At 37.9% G+C, this 19682-nt stretch overlaps 1 protein-coding gene across 1 annotated transcript in view; it reads right to left on the bottom strand.

The window, feature by feature from the left end:
- Positions 1-19137, bottom strand: part of LOC145494655 (uncharacterized) — a 26635-nt gene extending 7498 nt beyond the window's left edge. Inside the window, exons 1-30 of the mRNA XM_081474188.1 lie at positions 18573-19137; positions 17539-17655; positions 16705-16818; positions 16048-16158; positions 15738-15854; positions 15519-15644; positions 14859-14969; positions 14086-14199; positions 13684-13794; positions 13337-13450; positions 12873-12983; positions 12025-12138; positions 11710-11820; positions 11072-11185; positions 10288-10398; positions 9961-10077; positions 9440-9553; positions 9036-9146; positions 7985-8104; positions 7320-7436; positions 6498-6611; positions 6237-6332; positions 5802-5921; positions 5272-5430; positions 4598-4753; positions 3051-3191; positions 2320-2358; positions 1845-1901; positions 1021-1065; positions 281-547 (exon numbers count right to left, since the gene is read on the bottom strand). Of these exons, the coding sequence (XP_081330314.1) occupies positions 281-547; positions 1021-1065; positions 1845-1901; positions 2320-2358; positions 3051-3191; positions 4598-4753; positions 5272-5430; positions 5802-5921; positions 6237-6332; positions 6498-6611; positions 7320-7436; positions 7985-8104; positions 9036-9146; positions 9440-9553; positions 9961-10077; positions 10288-10398; positions 11072-11185; positions 11710-11820; positions 12025-12138; positions 12873-12983; positions 13337-13450; positions 13684-13794; positions 14086-14199; positions 14859-14969; positions 15519-15644; positions 15738-15854; positions 16048-16158; positions 16705-16818; positions 17539-17655; positions 18573-19050 (3847 nt within the window). The 5' untranslated portion in view covers positions 19051-19137. The remainder of the gene's footprint in view (positions 1-280; positions 548-1020; positions 1066-1844; positions 1902-2319; positions 2359-3050; positions 3192-4597; positions 4754-5271; positions 5431-5801; positions 5922-6236; positions 6333-6497; positions 6612-7319; positions 7437-7984; positions 8105-9035; positions 9147-9439; positions 9554-9960; positions 10078-10287; positions 10399-11071; positions 11186-11709; positions 11821-12024; positions 12139-12872; positions 12984-13336; positions 13451-13683; positions 13795-14085; positions 14200-14858; positions 14970-15518; positions 15645-15737; positions 15855-16047; positions 16159-16704; positions 16819-17538; positions 17656-18572) is intronic.
- Between the last annotated feature and the right edge of the window lie 545 nt (positions 19138-19682).

Genomic DNA, 19682 nt, shown 5'->3' with positions numbered 1-19682 from the left:
ATCATTTCGCGCTACACTTCGGAGGGACTCAAAATACTTGAACAAAATTGTTTACAGAAGTCACTAGGGGCCAGGTACTATAAGTATATTATTATTGATGACATCATGAATAGTTGTTTTCCCGCTGTTTGGCCATGTACTATTTTTATTTTAACTTATTTTTGTTCATATAATTTCTAATTTCTCGCTCAGTACAAAGTTGTTGTTGTTGTTGTTGTTGTTGTTGTTGTCACGGCCCATTCCCTTGTTTTTATGACTACCTGAATATCAGGGAACATACCTAGGGAACTGGAAGGACCGTTAGCGTGGATTATGGGAGGTCGGGGAGGAGGTTGACTTCCAGTGCTTGTCCTTGTAAGTGGTTGCGGTGATTGTGGAATTACAATAACACCAACTTGGTTCTGATGTGACTTTTCAACCTGCGCTGTGAGACCAACATTGGGATTCGATGGAACCGCCGCAGGAAGGGTCGTTTTCGGTAGTTCTGCTGCAGCTCCCACCAGTACGGATTCCTTTGGCACTTGTGGAGTTATAACAAGAGGTACAGCTACATTGGATTAGAGCCAAAATTAGTTTTTGAGGTTTTCAATTTCACTGCCTGTTAAAGAGTTGTGTGAGATTCAGGCCGAAAAATCCCGTACTGATGGCATAGCAGTGCCGCGAGATTTATAATACTTATGGTTTGAATAATAATTCACGTCTTTGATCATAAATTAGTTTCAACCACGCAGATTTAATGCAGCAATGTTTTTAACTTAGGGCTACGTAATCAGTATCAGAAAACTGTTTGGCGGTGGATACGATGGAAATATGTTTGCGACGAGGACTTTGGCTTTTACTGCTTTCATTCATTGCTAGAACGAGGGCCTGGATAGAAGGGCTACTCAAGGTAAAACTGGCCCAAGTACGGGCACAGTCAGGAGCCAACCTTTATATATAGATACCTCCTGTTACAGCTGTAATTATCGGCCGGCTTCCCGTGAAAAAAAAAGAAGAAAACATACAGTTGAGGTACCTTACCTCTTGGTCCGCCGCCGGGTGATGCGTTCACGTCTACCACATCAACTGTGAAAAGGAAACTTGTTACAATTAAAGTGTAATAACAGTATTGAACACTGTGTCGCGTCTTGAGAAAGGTGGATAAAGAAATATTGCTTCCCGGCGTGGAATTTTCAGATAAAATTACAGGCAAGTATTTATGAACCCTGATGAAGGCAGCAATGTCGAAACCGCTAATGCAGTTTACTTATACCCAGCCACTGAGTAGTTATAGAAAAATATCAGAATATCTCTGGTACCAAGAAACATTTTCACTCTGTGAAGTAAAAGTCAATCTGCTTCTGTATATCCTAAAGTTTTTTTTGAAAATTATATAGTAACTGGAAGTATGGTGACTGTAAGTTTAGAAGAAAGAGGAAGACATGCATCAGCTTTGCTGTCAGCCTTTAGGAGAAAAATTGAAGGGTATTGACTACGAATTGACTACGTAGAATTACTGAAATTAGAACCGAGTGTAACATTTTCTTACCAGATACGCTACTACCAATGCAAAACTCGATCCTCACAATTGTTAAAGGTTATTCAAGCGAACTTTTTCTCTTGTGATGCAGGTCAAGTTTTATCAAGGTGATTAAGGACCATTCCTCTATCTTGGTGGAAAATAACAGTTTTGCAGCCGCTACAGCATTTTTATTATGTCGACAAAAAGGGAAGAGCGCTATTAGGCTAAGTTTTCATACGTTTGATAGAACAGGAAATAATGCGAGGTGTTTTTGCGGCTTTTAAAACAAGGAAAAATATGTTTTACTTCTTACAAAGTAGAAGTCATGAGAAATATGACTGACCTGTTGGTTTGTAGAAATGTACGGTTAGCGGTTTGGATGTTCCCTGTAAGGAAACTTCTGGAAAATAAAGCAGATAAATGAATGACTATTTATGAGAGCAATTTCTATTTTTCTTGACACGCGGGATTGAAAAAAGGTGCAATTTATGACTACCCTTATTATGTATGAGTCATTTGCACACGAGACCTGCTATCCGTAATGCATGGTCGGTTCCAAAGGCATCTCAGATTGTTTGGACTCGCAACAAATCCCTGCTCCAGTTTGGATAGTGTTTGGTCCTTGAATGGACCAGTCCGTTTTGAGACTGACTGTACTGAATTGGCTGCTTTTCTTTCTACTTCATTAACAGGAAGACTACCCAGTCCGATTCTTGGCACTCAGTGGTCCAATGTGAACCGGTTCCGTGAGAATTGTTACGCCAGGTCTGTTGGGAACCAGTTTGTAATAGCAACTGCTATAGATTATAATCTCTTACCTGTGATCAGAGGAGTCTTAATTGAAGAAGATGAACTAGCTGTGTAAATTATATATGAAAAATGTGAATCAATTGGTTACAGTTAATCGATATCTGAATGAATTAGTTACAAAGTGTTTAAAAAGCAGAGAAAGTTGAGCACACAAGCAAAAGTTATGATCTCGTTGTACAGTAGAGAGAACATTTGATTCATACATCCCAAACACTACATGATGGTGAATTGAGCTTGGGCCACATGTATCGATTTTGTTCAACTTATAAGAGAGGACACTAAAATACACAATCCTAAAAATGCACAAAGAAGTTCTAAAACCCTCGAACTTAACATTCACAATGTCGTTAGCGCAGGGGAAAATTAAAAAGTGCAAAAATATGGCTTTGGAATTCCTTCACTTTCTAAGCTGTGCAAGGTTCGCATGGTATTGTAGTAAGATGTACAGCCGCCATCTTTTTCCTTCGGAAGATGGCTTAAGACCCAAAGAAGAAGCATTTATACCTGACAAAACACCGTAATATGCGTGAAAGATCAAGTCAAATTTTAAAATGTATCTTCTTTTCTGTTTGTAATGGTAGAACATTCATGGCAAACACTGAGTAAAATATACATTTCGTAATACCAGGAAGCACGTTGGGCCGGTATCTTGCTGTTCCCATAACAAGTATTGACAAGACGTTATTTACTCTCTACGCCTATTTTGATGTTATGTAAGTATGAAGGAATCATCACTAACCTTCACAGTTCATTCCAACGAAACCTTCAAAACAGAGGCATTTGTAACCATTAGCGTTGAACGCTACATCTGCAGTATTAGAAGAGTCAAGACATGTTCCTCCGTGAAGGCATGGGCTTGAATGACATGCTGATCGGGCAACTGTTAAAACAAAAGTAAAATAATGACGCTGTTGTTGGAAGAGAGCAATCGCTGCAAGATGTTTTTCACTCTGACGAGACAAAACAATTTGCATTGTTTCATAATATGTTTCCAACAAGAGATTATCAAGGTAAGAGAGTGAATCCCCATATAGACCTTATACCCCACGTAATCCCTCTTAAGTTATTTTTAGACATGGTACCCAGTTCTTCCGAGGATGTTACTCGCGCGATGCGTGGACAGCCGAAGTCACTTTCTCGCAACTAGCCGAGACGAAATGGCGGGAACTGCGAGAAGCTATTTTACAGTAACTGTCTAATTTCTCGCGCAGTGATTGGCTCATTTTCATCATCAATAAGAGTACAGACGGATAAAATTTTAATTTATGCAAGTTTTCAAGTTCAACTTTCAGCTGTCAAACAGACAACTTTTTAACCAATGAGATTTTATGGACTTTTTTGAGTAGCCAATCAAAAAGCGAGAAAAGCTATCAACAATGTTTGCGTCATTTTGAATAAAATTCACTTATCTTAGTTTACGGCGTCTTTTCCCCTCATTTATTCCGGACATTTGACCATTTTGGGGTCTTGTTATTCTAAAACCAAATGGACGGCAGTTTTTTATTCGTCTGTCCTCTTATTAATGATAAATTTCGTCAAAACATTGTAAAAGTTTACTGCGGAACCACTCGCCTGCGGCTCGTGGTTCCACAGCCACTTTGACAATGTTATGACGCAATTTATCATCAACAAGAGGACAGACGCATAAAAAAACTGACGTCAACTTGTTAATTTTATGTTTGGATTTTCAAAAGACGTTTCATAGCATAGATGTTTTCTGCACTCTCAGCCATCTTCATGTTAGGCTGGGCTTTCGTTTGCTTTGTGCCTGTTGGGCTGTTTATTCTTTTGCCGTTCATTCGGCTTTAGGGAGTTTAATAGGCGAACCTTAACGGCAACGGCAACGAGTACAGTGGCTGTGTACGCGTGCTTAAATTCTTTGTTCATTTGTTTGCCGTTCTTTTCAAAAACAACAACTCCAAATGGGAAAATTCCGTGTATTCGAGATAACGTGAACTACGACGGCCAAACGTTTTTTATAAAATTTTGACGCTGTCTTAGATATTCTGTTTGGGATTTGTTTGAGATTTGTAGGGGTTATCAGCCTCAGCCTTCGGCTTCGGCTGATAACCCCTACCTCGACCTTGATTATTCTCATCCAATAATTGTTTACAATAATAATAATAATAATAATAATAATAATAATAATAATAATAATAAACTTAAGAGGGATTACCTTGGGTATAAGGCCCATATGGGGATTCACTCTCTTACCTTGATAATCTCTCGGAAATACTTATTAATAAATCAGGACTGTGACAGAGAAAAGAGTTTTTTTCATCTTACTTTCGCAGACAATCCCACTGTATCCAATCGGACAGAAGCAACGGAAATCAAGAGCGTTGATCAGCTTTAGATTCATGCCAGCGCTGTTTGCATCGTCAAAACACGTGCCATTGCTGAAACAGGGGTGAGTGGAACACGGATTTGTCATCACCAGTTCTGTTAAATACAATATAGAGACTTAGTAAAGGATTCCCAAACAGGCACTTTTAACAAATTGGTTTTCACATAATTAAAATAATATTGTAGCCCATTTAATTTTCTTTATTCCTGTCACGTTTTGCATATAAGGAGAAGATACATGTGTTTGCTCTTTGGGATTAAAATGAGTTTTACCATCAATATGACGCAATCTGCAAAATTGCATTTTAACATCGGAAACATCCTAAACTATTTTTATTTATAGGCCTTTCATCGTCTCGATTGACTCTCTAATTTCAGGATCATCATGAAGCGTACATAAAAAGTCCCGTTTTTGGTCAAATGTTTCTTAAATTTCTGCTAACTTTAATTCTATGAAACCCTGATGTTACTAATATTTACTGATCTGAGATGGAATGAGTGACCCCGGCAAAAAAAAAAAAAAAAAAAAAAAAAAACTATCCGTTGTCATATAGCCAGAGGTTTGTTCGTTTAGTGGAAGTTGCAATTACCTAAACGACGCTATTTTAACTCACTTTGACAGGTGTTTCCTGCGTAGCCCTTGGGACAAACACACTTGTATTGAGAATGGTTTGTGAATATCACGCCCTCCAATAGGGAGCCATCATTGTTTGTCACATCTACACACGTTCCCCCATTTACACACGGATTTGACATACAGGCACTCTTAGACACTACAAAGGAAAAACACAAGGCTGAGTTTTATGGCTGATTTGTGCTTGCAGCTTCACATGCAAGAGGTATTCAAGTACACCGCCATCAGACTGAATTCAAATTCAACTGAAGAAACCTGTCGGTCAGTGAATCTTAACGTACGAGATAATTAACAGTGTTTCTTTTTTCATTAGTTATACGATTGTATGCTAGGATATAAATTTTATACAGAGTTGAATAACTTTAAAGCCAATTGCTTTCCCTATAGCTACACGACATTTTGTCATTTTTGGTCGAGGTCTTTACTGTCAAAGAAACGACGTTTTTCAGCAACAGTTACCTATTGTGTTTCATAAAATGGCGCAATAACACGCATCACGGGGAATCTCACCTTCACATTTACCCCCAGTAAATCCTTCACGGCAGACACACTCAAATAATTTTTCACCATGTCCCGGATTACACCTCCCGCCATTTTCACATGGGTTAGGTTGGCACGGATCTCCAACGACTAAAATAATTAATGAAAATTCGTTTTACATCTGTATCATTGTGCTGCTACAAGAACACATAAAGACCACCTCAGATCTTTTCAAAATCTGAATTGTTGCATCGCAAATGACCACTGACGATAATAGAATATAGTGCAAAGGAAAAAGTCACGGCTGAGTTCAGATTAGTAAAACAAGAATTAGAAACACTTGTATCAGTTACAACTGGAATCAACGAAAGAACAATTAATTTGCCCTTTGCGTTAAAGAGGGACAAAAACTAGAGTTAAACAGTAAAATCTAAACGTAGTATGAGGATGGTCACTTCTACTTACGTGTACACGTAAAACCATTGCCAACAAATCCGTGGTTGCATTCACACGTTCCGTTTACGCAGTTTGCGTTGATGTCACAACGCTTGCACTTGTCATCTAAATAGAAGCAATGCAGTTGCTGCTCAGTTTGTTGGTTGTTAAGTTTTTCCCGCCTTTTTAGAGAGTACAGTGCAACGTAACCCTGATTTATCTCAGCAGTCAAAGTAATTTACTTAGGTGAGACCAAAGGAACCGAAACAAGTTAAAGTGGTATTCTCTTACTTCCACAATGTTTTCCCGAGTATCGCAGCGGACAGTGACAAATAAACGTGTCCAATGCATTGAAACATGTTCCTCCATTGAGGCAAGGGCTTGTGGGATAGCAAAGATCAGTTCCTGTTTAAAAGAAGAAACAACATCAATTTTGTGGAAGTACTGTTTCACTTTGATTTTTAGTTTTTTGAATTTTTTACATGTCACTTAAAACTTTTGAGAATCATTTCACTAACCCATGAAGCAAGGACAGCAATAACTAGAAGTGAAACATTATCACAGGCGAAAACAGTAAGATATCAGCAAAGATATGAAACAAGGTATGTTTTGATCAAAACGAAGATAAAATTGAAAACAGGTATTGAAGTACTATGATTTGAAGTTTATATGAAATAATTCATATATGAACTGCGGTTGTAGATGAAAGGGAAGAATGATCGTCGCAGTAAATTTTCCAATTTAAGTAACTGGAAAGAAGAAGCCTGAAAAAATCAGGGCTTCAACGGGATTCGAACCCGTGACCTCCGCGATACCGGTGCGATGCTCTACCAACTGAGCTATGATGCCACACATTGGGAGCGAGGTCAATTAATTGAGTTCATATCTTTCCGCGAGGAGTGAAATGATGTGAAACATAAATGAAATAATTCATATATGAACTGCGGTTGTAGATGAAAGCGAAGAATGATCATCGCAGTAAATTTTCCAATATGAACTACTATAGTTACTCGGTTTGACTAAGATTTGAAAAACAATGCTTTCAAAGAGATGTCGTTTGTCCAAGTAATGTCTGTTTAGAAACATTGAGCTTTATAATATTTTCCTACTTACGTTCACAGGCATATCCGCGCCAACCGGCATGACAGAGGCAGTGGTATCCACGATTATTATGAGCCTGTAAGCACGTGCCATCGTGTTGACAGGGATTGGGCATGCACATGTCCTTTCCTGGCATGAGTAAGATAGCAAAGAACTTCAACTTAACAAATTGTTGAAAAATTACGCTTTCGGAAAAAAAAGATATTCAGCAACACCCACCACAGGGATGCGATGCTCGATAGACTTCATTTGAATGTTCACACTCTGGGATGTCATACAGGCACTCGAAATTGAGAATAACACCATAACCACGCTTTGCCTCAGGAGCGAAAAGGTTACAGTATAATCTAAAAATTTTCATTTTCACCTTTCGTAAAATAGCTTTTCGTTATAGTAGCTTTAACCTAGAATAGAAAGGCGTTAAAAAGGGTATTCCGAAACCTGGAGACGTTCCTTCGAGGCAGAAATTCAGTCCGTAAGTCAGAAATAACTCAACAAGGGTCTATGCTGATGAATTATGTTCCTGAGTAGGATTGTACAGCACACACCCAGAATGCAATGTGGTAGAGAACCTTTGTGGATTACGACATATGTAAATAAAACTCTGACATTTGAAAATCTCCATACAGACTGTCTGCTAAGTATGTACAAATAACGGTTGAACTGTAGTTTCGTACTTTCACAATGTGCTCCAACAAATCCTTCCTTACACACACAGATGTAACCATCGTGGTTTTGCACTTCAGCACACAAGCCGTCATTTTTACAAGGGTTTGGAAAGCAGTGACTACTCAAAGCTGAAAAATATACAAACAATTTCAAAATACAGGTCTTTGTTGACAAATCTGATCTGTACCTGAATAGAAGAAAACTTTACACAGCCGGAGTGTTATGTTACTACTTGTATTTCATACACTCTTTCCTTTTTTTTTTTTTTGTAATGAGTACATTTTATAAGAATATCGAGGATGACATTTGCGAAATGTTAAGAATATTTTACGAATGAACCCAAGGCTGAGATTTTCAAAAGAATATAATTTTGCGGGTTGAAAATCTGTAAATACAGTACAATTATATGTTTTTAACTAAACCGTAAAAAACTATTCCTTTCTCTAAACGGCAAAACTAGCCAAAAAGCAACAAAAACAGCACTAGCCATTTGCGAAAGAAATTACAGTTGGATCCGGCTAATTCGAACTCGGACCGCCTGTACTAACCATGAGACCACCTAGAATAGAAAGGCGCGCCTCCACAATACAGTCTTGCATGCTGGCTTCATAATTACGTAACACCATCCGACAGCAAAGGCATTCGAAAACAGACATATCATACGCTATAATCTAAGAATATTCACAAGAATATTTTCAGCCTAAAATTCGCCAAAAATAAGAATATTCAGCCTTGGCCGGAAAAACAACATTCTTAGAAAAAAAAAGAGTGTATACTTAAATTATTGCTTGTAGTTGTTGCCTCTGTAAGGTCTCTTTTTTCAATCGGTTTCATGCCCACTCAGAAAAATGCAATATTTTAAGTTTAGAGAAAACGAAAACTTCGGAATAAAAGTCTTTAAGATGCATCTGTCCCCAAATGTCAAAAGTAAAACATCAAAAAATGCCAGCAATAACAAGATGAATTTGGGCTTCACGAATTGTCTCTCACGGCTTTGCCTCTAATACTATTTTTTCTACACAGCCAACTCATCCCGGATGCTTGATGATGGTCCTTTACCTTCACATGTTTTCCCAAAATATCCTTGTTTGCAATCACATTCAAAGCCATCTGTCTTGGGAGTGCATGTTCCTTCGTTTTTGCAAGGTGATGAATGGCAAAAATTTAATTCTACAGATAGAAAATAATATTTTGCGAAATCACATGAAATTAAACTTAGTAGCAAGAGGGCCTATATCTTAAAGATATTTGAGATGATTGTTTTTCAATGTATTGCCAATAAACAACATTTCGCCTTGTTTTAGATACAAAAATGTTTACTGATATGTACAACCTCCACTGACGCCAAAACAGAATTGATTTATGGCTTTAAATAAAAATTGAAGAAATAAATAATTAAAATTTCTCCAAGCAATATTTCTAAGAGAGGGATAAGAAATAAGCATAGGTTTTTGAATTCCTACGTTCACAGTGTGATCCTAAGTATCCCGGTGCACACTGACAAGCTATGTTGTTTCCATCAGTTTTACACGTGCCACCATTTTGACAAGGGTTGTGACGAAAGCACAAGTTGGTTTCTGAAATTGAATAAAACAAAACAGTCAGGTGAAGAAATAACGTTATTCAAGTTGCACTACTTGCTCTAGCAGACACGAACTGGATTAACAGAGCAGCTTAACTACTTCTACGAAAATTTACCCGCACTATTTCCCGAGTGGCTGCAAGATTCATTTAGTTGTCATTAGCAAATGCTTGCCAAACAAAACAAAACAAAACAAAACAAAACAAAACAAAACACAGCAAAACACAACACAACAAGGTATCCGATACAAAAACTGAAAAAGGAAAATATGTTGTTAAAAGCCGCCATCACAATTAAAATTTAGCGTAAGTTATCCTTCAGTGGAGTGAAATGTATCATGGCTTTCGGTTTTGTTTTGCAAATTATGATCAAGACAACATTGCCTGATGCCGAGAAACTCACTTTCACAGTTTGGTCCCAAGTGTGCAATAGAACAGTAACATACGTAACCACGACCAACATCTACGTCACGACATGTGCCGTCATTAAGACAAGGGTTTGGAGTGCATTTGGACTGAACTGTAAAAATTATCATCATACGAGGTTAGTTTAATTAGGTCATTTTTAATTGTAGCATACTGAATCTATCTTGTAGAAACCGTGATCAGCTTCAGCCAGTACTTTGTGCAAATTTAAATCGGAAAATGAAAACAGATGTAAAAAGTTGAAAGACACAGACGTACTGGACAAATGAGATTTTCGCCGTAAATAAAATTCAACTGAACATACGTTCGCATCGCTTTCCAGAAAATGTTGATGGACAATGGCACTGAAATGTGTCGCCAGTATTCAGACAAGTTCCATTGTGTAAGCATGGGCTTGGTATGCAGGGATCTGGAACTAAAAATATATCAGACAATGACAAGTGCTCTAAAGAAATCTGAGGACACTACTGGTAAAAACTAATACATTGTTTATAACTTTGCTCTACATATACTCTGTATAAACTTTACTAGAAATTGTCTAAATGGAAACAATTTAGGGAAGTATTACCCTGTACTTGCTCATATTGCTAACTCCTAAAAACGTTGTTTTAATTTCCATATTAACTCTTAGATTTTCGCCATTTCGTAACATATAAGATGAGACTGGGTTACGAGTGAGGCGCTTCCCAGAAAGATTGCTAATCTCTTTGTTGATTGCTGTTAAATCAGAAAATAGCTAATGAGGGGCAATATGATACTCTGTAACCTTGAAAAGATATTAGTTCAAACTGTCAACCTAGTGACTGACTGTCAGCTAAACGGGAAATCTGATTGGTTACGCAGCGCAGGGGCCGTCTAACAATCGACAGACACAATGGGAGCTAGTCAATCTTCTATAAAAATGGAAATGGAAAACTCCCCGTTTTCGTAAAATTTCTGAAACAAAAAATAGGTTTCTTTGATAAATCGGCTAGTGCATAGGTGATGCTGAAAAAAGCTAATTCCCGTAAAAAAGCAGAGTTGGATTATAGTGTAATTTATTTAAAAAATGCTGTAATTTATTTAACAAATATTCTAAGTATTCTCACTTGAACAGAGTGCGCCAACAAAAGCCTTGGTACAAGTACATTTGTAGTCGCCATGGCTGAGTCCATAACAAGCTCCTTCATTCTGACAGGGGTTTGGTAAGCACGGATCGATTTCTGTGGTGAACGACCGATCATAAATTGAAAGTAAATCACTGAAATAGTCAACTTGCTTCTCGTGCATTATTGAGCTAAATAACCATTTGTAAATTTCCAAGAACGCTCGAGAAGTCTGAGAAGTATCCCGCTCCGTCTTTTTCGTCTCAATACACTTCTCTTGTGCTCTTAACATTTTCCGCGTACTTATGTGGCACGACAAATTTCTCGGGCGTGTTAGTTTTTTCCTTAACCCTCTCACTCTCTAATGCCCATACGGGGCTATCTGAGTGACCATGGTCCTTGACGTTACTTGTTTTGACAGCCATGAGGGACAGGGTTGTGTTACTTTTGTGCCCTTGGATGAAAATTTATTATGGTGCATTTAAAACCAAGTAGAAGATGATTTTGCTATGTACTATACGAAAATGAACAATTGAAATGAAATGATGACACAATTAAAAAGAGAACCAATTGAGAGTAAGCCAAGATAACACGGTAAACTGACTCCAGATTTACATGTTAGAGTGTTTTCAGTCTCTTACCCTCACACAATTCACCCACCCTCCCAGGGGGGCAGTTACAAGTGAAGCTGTCCTTTGTTCGCTCACATGTTCCTCCATATGTGCAGGGATTGGGATAACACGGGTCTGCTCCTGAAAGAAAAAGAAAAGAGGTCTGAATTTAATTGGAACAAGTATTGATCTTACCAAAGTAAATTATGGCAGATAAATCACAAACGAATCCGACTTTCATTCGATGTGTACATGTAATGCAAGAGATACGACTTACAAAAACAAGCCATTTACTTCTGACTGACAACATTTAGTTAGAAAGTTATATTAAGCAAATTAACTTACTTTCGCACTTGAATCCGATGTATCCTCGAGTACAACCACATTCAAAGTCAGCCTCGCCATGGCTGACACACCGGCCATCATGGTGACATGGATTAGGGCTACAAGGATCCTTAGCTAAATTATCACGTTAATACAAATAAATTACGTGAGACAGGGTTGGATAAATATTGCGTGCTAAATAGCGTGTTCATGGCAGCCATGTTGATGTTCCAAGCAATAGGAAACGTTTTCATAACGAAACAAGAAAAATAAGAGACAAGATTTTATTGTTTGGGAGCGCTAATATCATCGGCGTGCGTCATGTAAAAACATTGTAACTGAAAGCAAGGGCAGTAAAAAAGACAAAAAACAAATCGAGTATGGTTATCTGACGGCCAGTGGTTTTATCTCATGCAAGCTCTGCACATAGGACAAAAATATGGAATGGGATAGACGATTTAGGGAACAATGTCATGTAGAAATTATATGAGTGACAGATTTTACCTCTTAATAACAAATTCAAACAGTTTACGAGTCAAAGGAAGTGATTTCATGTATTTGTATAGGTAAAGGTATTAATGCAAGCGCATTTAAAAATTTACACTACCAGTGATATTTGAAAGTTTCTTTAAGCGAGTGTAATTTGAAAGAATTTTTTAAAAATGTACTGGTGTTAGTCCTTAATTGCTCAATCTTTCATACGATTACTCTTTTATTATACGAACGCGCTCGCATTAATTTGCACTGCAGTCAACTTTTAAACTTCACGATAAATTAGCCTGCTTTCAGTCAATCACGATGATGTAACTTGCTCGGTCATACTATAAAATATCTTTTTCTGCTTTCAGCTATTTTAAAAAGCTGTTTACCTTCGCAGTGTGTTCCTTTGTAGCCCACTGCGCAGTGGCATTGGAAAGAGAATCCAAGAGGTTCACAGTGACCTTCGTTCTTGCACGGGTTGGGAACACACAAGTCTTTTTCTAAAACGTTCACATGTGAAAAAACAGTCATTCATATGAGAATCGCTTTCGGTTTGTTTTATCATTGCAAACTGTGCTTCTATGTTGCTCCACAGTTTTTACAAAACAGATTTTTTTTAAATTGTACTTTTCTTTTAACATTCCGAGCTCTCCTTTCTTCAACAACATATTATTTTGATTTTATTGAAGTTTTACATGTGAGCCGGATACCTACCTCATTTCACATTGTTCATCTTAATCAGATATGCTTACTTCTTACTCACACATTTAACAGAGGTGATTGGATAGAGAGAAATAAATATGTATGTATATTGCAATAAATAAAAACGCGTGGCTTTAAAGTCCTTACTTACCATGGCAACGTTCTCCTTTCCAGCCCCCCATGCAAAGACATTTAAATGTGTTGTTATCCATTCCAAAACATGTTCCATCATGCAGACATGGATTGGACACACACAAATCCTGAACTTTTTTGAAATAAAACACAATAAAATGATGTGAAGTGCATTAGCTAAAGCTGTGGTCGCCTTAGTGATGAAGTAGTTGTTAATTTAAGGAAAGTCAACATGGTGAATGAACAACTAAACGACTTAAAATTTTCTAGACGTTGAAAACAAAAATATACTGAGACTGCCGTAAAAACTGAGACTGCCGTAAAGTTTCATCACTGCAAGCAAATTTCGCAAAATATTTCACCTACTTTGGCATATTTCTCCTCTGTAGCCAGGTTGACATGAGCACATATATCCTTCTTGCTGAAGGGTGCAGATTCCACTGTTTTTGCAGGGATTTGGAGTGCAGTATTCCTTTTCTATTACAAGAAAGGAAACGTCAAAGCTTGTATATATATTTCCAAGTGTTCGGCTCAAAATGTCACAGTAATTAAATATATGAAAATGCCGTGTATGTTAGAATTGTCTGCAGCATTTAGAACTTAATTTATTTATGTGTCGTCCAGTTATACAGGAAACAAAGGGATTGCCCAAGAATCGGGCCAACCATTACGTCGAAATTCCTGCCGAGATACCAGACTCTTGGGTAACTTGCAAATGTAAAACATCATTTCTTTTACCAGGAATGCATTCAACAGAATAAACTTTACCTTCGCAATCGACTCCTTTATATCCACCTTTGCATCTGCATTTATACCCATCGTCCATTTCAACACACAAGCCGCCATTTTTACACGGGTTAGTGGGTCGGCAGTGATTCTCCACTAACAAGATCACACAAAGAATGGTCAGTACGTCAATAAGTAGATTTTTAAATGATACATGCATTTGTGCTGCTATAAGTCAAGAATAGACTATTAGACTATATGTAGACAATTTGACTGTGTTATTACGCAATTTATAACCATTAAGAGGACGGACGCATAAGACTCTGGCATCAGTTTGGTAATTTCAAATCCTCGCATACACACTTAAGACTTCGTATTCACCCTAGATATTTTTTTTCAAAATTTGACAACAGACGCCAGCAGCCCTAATAAATCGCTGTTAGCAAACGTATTTTAAATAGCTTACTATCAATGAGAAATAAGAGTTAATGCTACTCTTTATTGTCTTATCAAATGAGAATAGCATTGTTATAGTCCCTAAGGGTTCTGTCTTTTTTAAGACAGGCACAACTTTAATGAAATGGTGTCTTTCCGTCCTTTACTGTCTCTAATAAGAAATATAAGGCACTCTTTCGACTTTCTCTCAAAGGATTACCAAGACTTGGAAGGGGTTTTTTTATTATTCATGGAGGCCCTTGTTTCAGAGGCAAAACTGTCCGAAAGTCTTTTCCTCTAGCGCACGATCAATTTTTTTTTTGGTTGACCTTTGTTTGGTTGGGACCTTTGTTTGGTTGGGTTACACCACGTATACTTACCATCACAGTTTTTGCCCCGAAATCGACTTCTACAAAGGCAGCTGTACCCTAAAGGTGTTTCTTTGCAAGTTCCACCATTAAGACATGGCTCAGCTTTACAAAATTCAACCACTGCAAAAATAAATAAGGGAGAGGACCACCTTATGAATACGGTGTATGGGAATCTTCTTGATGTGATCCTTTATTTACCTTTCCAGTTTTGTTGTGGGGGGGGGGGGGTCCAATTTTGACCTGAGGTAGCTGGATGCACTGAAGGGGGGTGCGGCTTTCCGCTTTTATAAAAGTCAAATTTACACAATTTATACTCTGGTAAAAACATATATGAGTAGTTTCGCTTATTTAGTACCGCTTGTATTTTTCTTCTTTTTTTGAAAAAGCAATATATTACTGACCTACAGGCCCGTGATAACAGAATAGACTAAAAGAAAATTAAAAATCCGTACTAGGATTTGTAACTAGGAGAAGCGTTCTCCTCACTTCCGGTCTGATAAAGGGTATACAATCAGAGATGAGATAGCAAATTTGAGTTTTGGTTGTAGTGTTTCCAAGCCCACCCTAATGTTTTTCATTTACTTGATTCGCAGAAGATTAATGATGTGTACGCCCATCCAAATTGTCACTAGTAAAGCACAAAAATATGAGAGTGAGTGATTATATTACTTTCACAAGCTTCTCCTTTGTATCCTTGTCTGCAGAGACATTTAAAACCATCGCGAGTTGAAAAGCAGCTGCCTCCATTCTGACAGGGATTTGGAGAACAATTATCCAGGGAATGTTTTATTGCGGCTGGAAAATAAATATCGTAATGAGGATTGGATTATTGGCAACTGACAAGATCAATTCAAACTCAACTCTGTTGAGGAGAGTGCCGCCTCTTACCACTACAACTACAGTCTATGCAGTTCCACTGTGATGGACAGATGCATTCAAAACCCGTGTCCGTTTCTGTGCACGTGCCTCCATTTTTGCAGGGAGTTGTGTAGCAATAACTTGTTTCTGTAACAGAACGGTAAAGGAATAGAACAGTACTGAAATAATACCTTCTTGATGTTCTTTCCTTACGATAAAAAACAATTGAAAGCTCTATGATCTTTAAACGTGTTTGTCTTATCAGCGGACGCAGCATAACAGTAGAAACTGATCATGACATTTAGAAACTGCTTGCTTAAAGAACTTAACTACAGAATACCTTGACATCTCTTGCCACGATACCCAGGTAAACAACTGCACTGGAAGCCAGAGTCCAGCTCTGTACACGAGCCTCCATTTTTGCATGGATTAGTTTTGCACATGGCCTGCTCTAGAAAAAACAAATAGACGGAGTCATAGTCTTGGTTAAATTTACCCCTATTGACAACATGTAAACGTTCATTTATTAGAAGATTGTGTAAATGTGAATTTTTTATTTTATTTGTTTAATAACTTATGTCTAGGATGCCCTAAATTTAGGGAAGCAGTTCCTGTTCAGGGTGTTTCTTCAGTACACTTAATTTGTTCCTTTTTTGAATTGTTACTGTAAAATATGAAGAATATGAAATTAAAGCAAATGTGACGTTTTCTAGCTAGGACATTTTCGGTAACACAGATTGAGATTTTTTTGTTTTACTGAACCCAATAAAACTCTTTGTGTGAACTTTTCTTTTAAATTTAAACGGCACGTGAAAGTTAAAGTGCTCCAGCTCATCTTTCGAGCGCCAAAATTAGAACTTTCAGGTCTAATTTTCAGGTAAGTTAACACGTTTACAGAATGGAAAATCCTGGCGCCCTGGATGGGGCAAAAAGTTAACACCTCTCTGCCTGTAGTGTATAAAATTATGTATTTGTATACAGGTATATTTATGCTTACGGTCACACGTTTTTCCTTTGTAACCAAATGAACAAGTACAGTCGAAGCCTCCATTTAAGTCAGTACAGCTCCCTCCATTCATACAAGGGTTTGGTTTGCATCTAGTTCGTAAAACTGAGAAAAAAATTGTCAAGTTATTTTACAAAGGGTGACAGCTTGGGTGCCGAGAAAGAAACATGAAGAAAAAATGTAGGAAAACGACAGCTCGAATTGCAAGGTAGAGGATCAAAGGCAGTCGCGGAGACGTCAAGATTTAATTTGTTGTCATGGGAAGTGGATGCCACCCTGCATTGGAATAGACTTTTTTAGACTGGACGGTTTGTTGCCCCATTTCAGACCATGTGATGATACTCTTGAGAATTCTTCCTTTCAAATTTTCAAATAGTCGTATGCGTATGAATAAATAATTTTTAGATGGATAAAAGAACAATTCTCTAGAGAGTATCACGTGGTCTATAACGGGAAAACAAACCGTCCTAGCGAAAAATGTCTATTTTCTTTACTCCTACTTTACCCTCCGTAAAGGGGGTTTAGTAGTTTTGGGGATATGAAATGTGTGCGGAATTCCCCACCCCTATGCTTCGTGGATATAAAATCAATGAAGAGGACGGTGTGCTGAAATTTGAATTAACCAATTAGGATTCAACAGGCGGGAAAAACTGTACTGTCCTGACGTTAGCGGGAAAGGCATTGAAAATACAATCTCAAAATCAGAGAAGCCCCACCTCATGACCCAGATTTGGTAGGCACGTTAGAGTCTGGTTCAGTAGGGTTCCACTGTGACGAACTTTTCCTTCTATGATGCATAACACATAATATATTTATATGACATACCAGTGCACAATCTACCACTGTATCCTCGATGACATATGCATCTGAATCGTCCATGTCTGAGTCTTTTACACCTACCACCATTATGACACGGGTTGTGACGACAGCTGTCGATATGCACTAAGACGGAACAGAAAAACACCATACAAGAGAAAAAAAAGAAATCGAAATCACTTTATTAAGTGTCGTAGTGTTTAGCAATACTGTACTAATTGAGGACACTGAAAAAAGCAAACAAATATTGTAAGTTACCCAGAAACTTGCTAAAAATCCCAACTGGTGGAAGGCTGCAGTTGGCTTTATACAAAGCGTAGAGGAGTTGAATTTGGGACCACCAGACACAAATCCAACCAGTGGCAGGGAGAAGGATTTGAACCCGGAAGCTCCGGGCGCCCTAACCACTAGCCCACACCGTCTCCACTAAATAAAAGACTTAAAACTACTTTAAAATAACTAAGATTACTGTTTAGTATGGGGCGCTACGTAAATTTTCTCTTTTGTCTTTTTTGAAGTTCGGGCCAGCTGGTAGCGAGTGCACTGGCTAATTCAAGTAATTCGGAAGTTATGTTTGTAACTAAAAAGCTGGGAAAGACTGGGAAGACTGGAAAATGCGACACGCTCGAGCAGGACATCCCTCTTTGGTATAACTACACGGTGATTAAACATTCTACGAGTAAAGATAAAAGTGTCAACCAATAATAATAAAAAATAACGTTTGTTTACTCTCGGCAGTGTTTATAGCACGAAGACAAGTTGGGTCGAGTAAACAATACTGACACAAATAATTCAAATTGAACATAGCATTGTTGTGAATCCTAACTGGCGGGAGGGAAACCAATTGGCTATTTACAAGCGTGGCCGAGGATTTGAACCTGAGCCAGCGTGAAACAAATCCAGGTAGTGGTCAGCTAAATTCACTCTGCATATGAAGATCAAGGGCTTTCAATTAATGAAACTTATTAGAAGTTATTATAACAAAATGGAGGGCGGACGCTTGCCCAGCTTATCGATAGACACGGTTTATTTATAAAACATACCATGGAACATCGAAAACGGGTCGTTTAGTGGTTCCTCGAATTCCGTTAATTCTTGCTCATCAGGCGTCTCCTGGTAGAAGTAAATTGGCTGCTCAATGGGATGAACCCTTACAAGCTGTTGATGGTAATTTGGTTCAACCTCCATGAATGGAATATTTTGACGTCCTTCAGCGTTTGTTGTCGATTGTTGAAGCGTTACGGGGCGTTTAACGATAAACGCTCGATATAACCGTGGTCTCCTTGGTAAATAACGGTTTCTGTCCGTTGCAAATGAGTATACCACTCTCCCTTTTGGGACGCCATCGTTCATAAAACGCTTTTCCTTTTTAAATTCGGTTCCGTGATCATGGTGACTTTTACCTGTCACTTTAGTTGTTTTGTCTTTCTTGAAAGCCGCTTGGCAAATTCCGGTTTGGGCTGCCACAAATAAACATATTAGAACGAGTCTGGTGTGGCATTTCCAAGGAGCCACTTTCATGTTAAAACAGAATTAAAGTTTTCAGACAACTTGATCACGCTTAGTAGCAAGCCATTGTAATTGTTAGGTTTTAGAGGTGAAATATAGTTTAATTCTTTATCACTGACGTGGCACCAGGCGTTACCGATATAAGTACATGTTACTACCCGCTGGTCTTTTCGTGAACAAAATACCATCACCAGTTGTTTTGTCTGTCCTGTTTTCATTTCTGCTATGAAAAAGAGATTTGTTTACATCTTGTAGTAGTAGAAGTGGCAAATTCATAGATAATTACACCAGGAACTTAAAAACTACGCCTTGAGGCGTTTATTTTGAAAATCGACAACCTTTGTGAAAAATTTTACACCTAGATAATTCAACATTACAGAACTGATCAAATCTTTTATTTGGTGAAATTTGTGTTATTTGTCAATTCTATTATTGTTCTATTTCCTGATGCAAAAATGTTAAATACTTATTTTGTTGGGTGTTACAATATTTCTGTTCAGAATCGCTGGATGAAAAACAAATTCCCTATAATTGTTTAGAGGACATTTTAGTAAGACTGTTTGAAGAGGCTAGATCATGCATTTTTTCAGGATCCCGTCACTGAAATGCAATACGTTGGTTCGGGAGTCAGAGAGATAATGAAA

This window comes from Orbicella franksi, chromosome 8 (assembly GCF_964199315.1).
Source record: "Orbicella franksi chromosome 8, jaOrbFran1.1, whole genome shotgun sequence".
Taxonomy (NCBI): Eukaryota; Metazoa; Cnidaria; class Anthozoa; order Scleractinia; family Merulinidae; genus Orbicella; species Orbicella franksi.
This window is presented reverse-complemented; position numbering and strand designations above follow the sequence as displayed.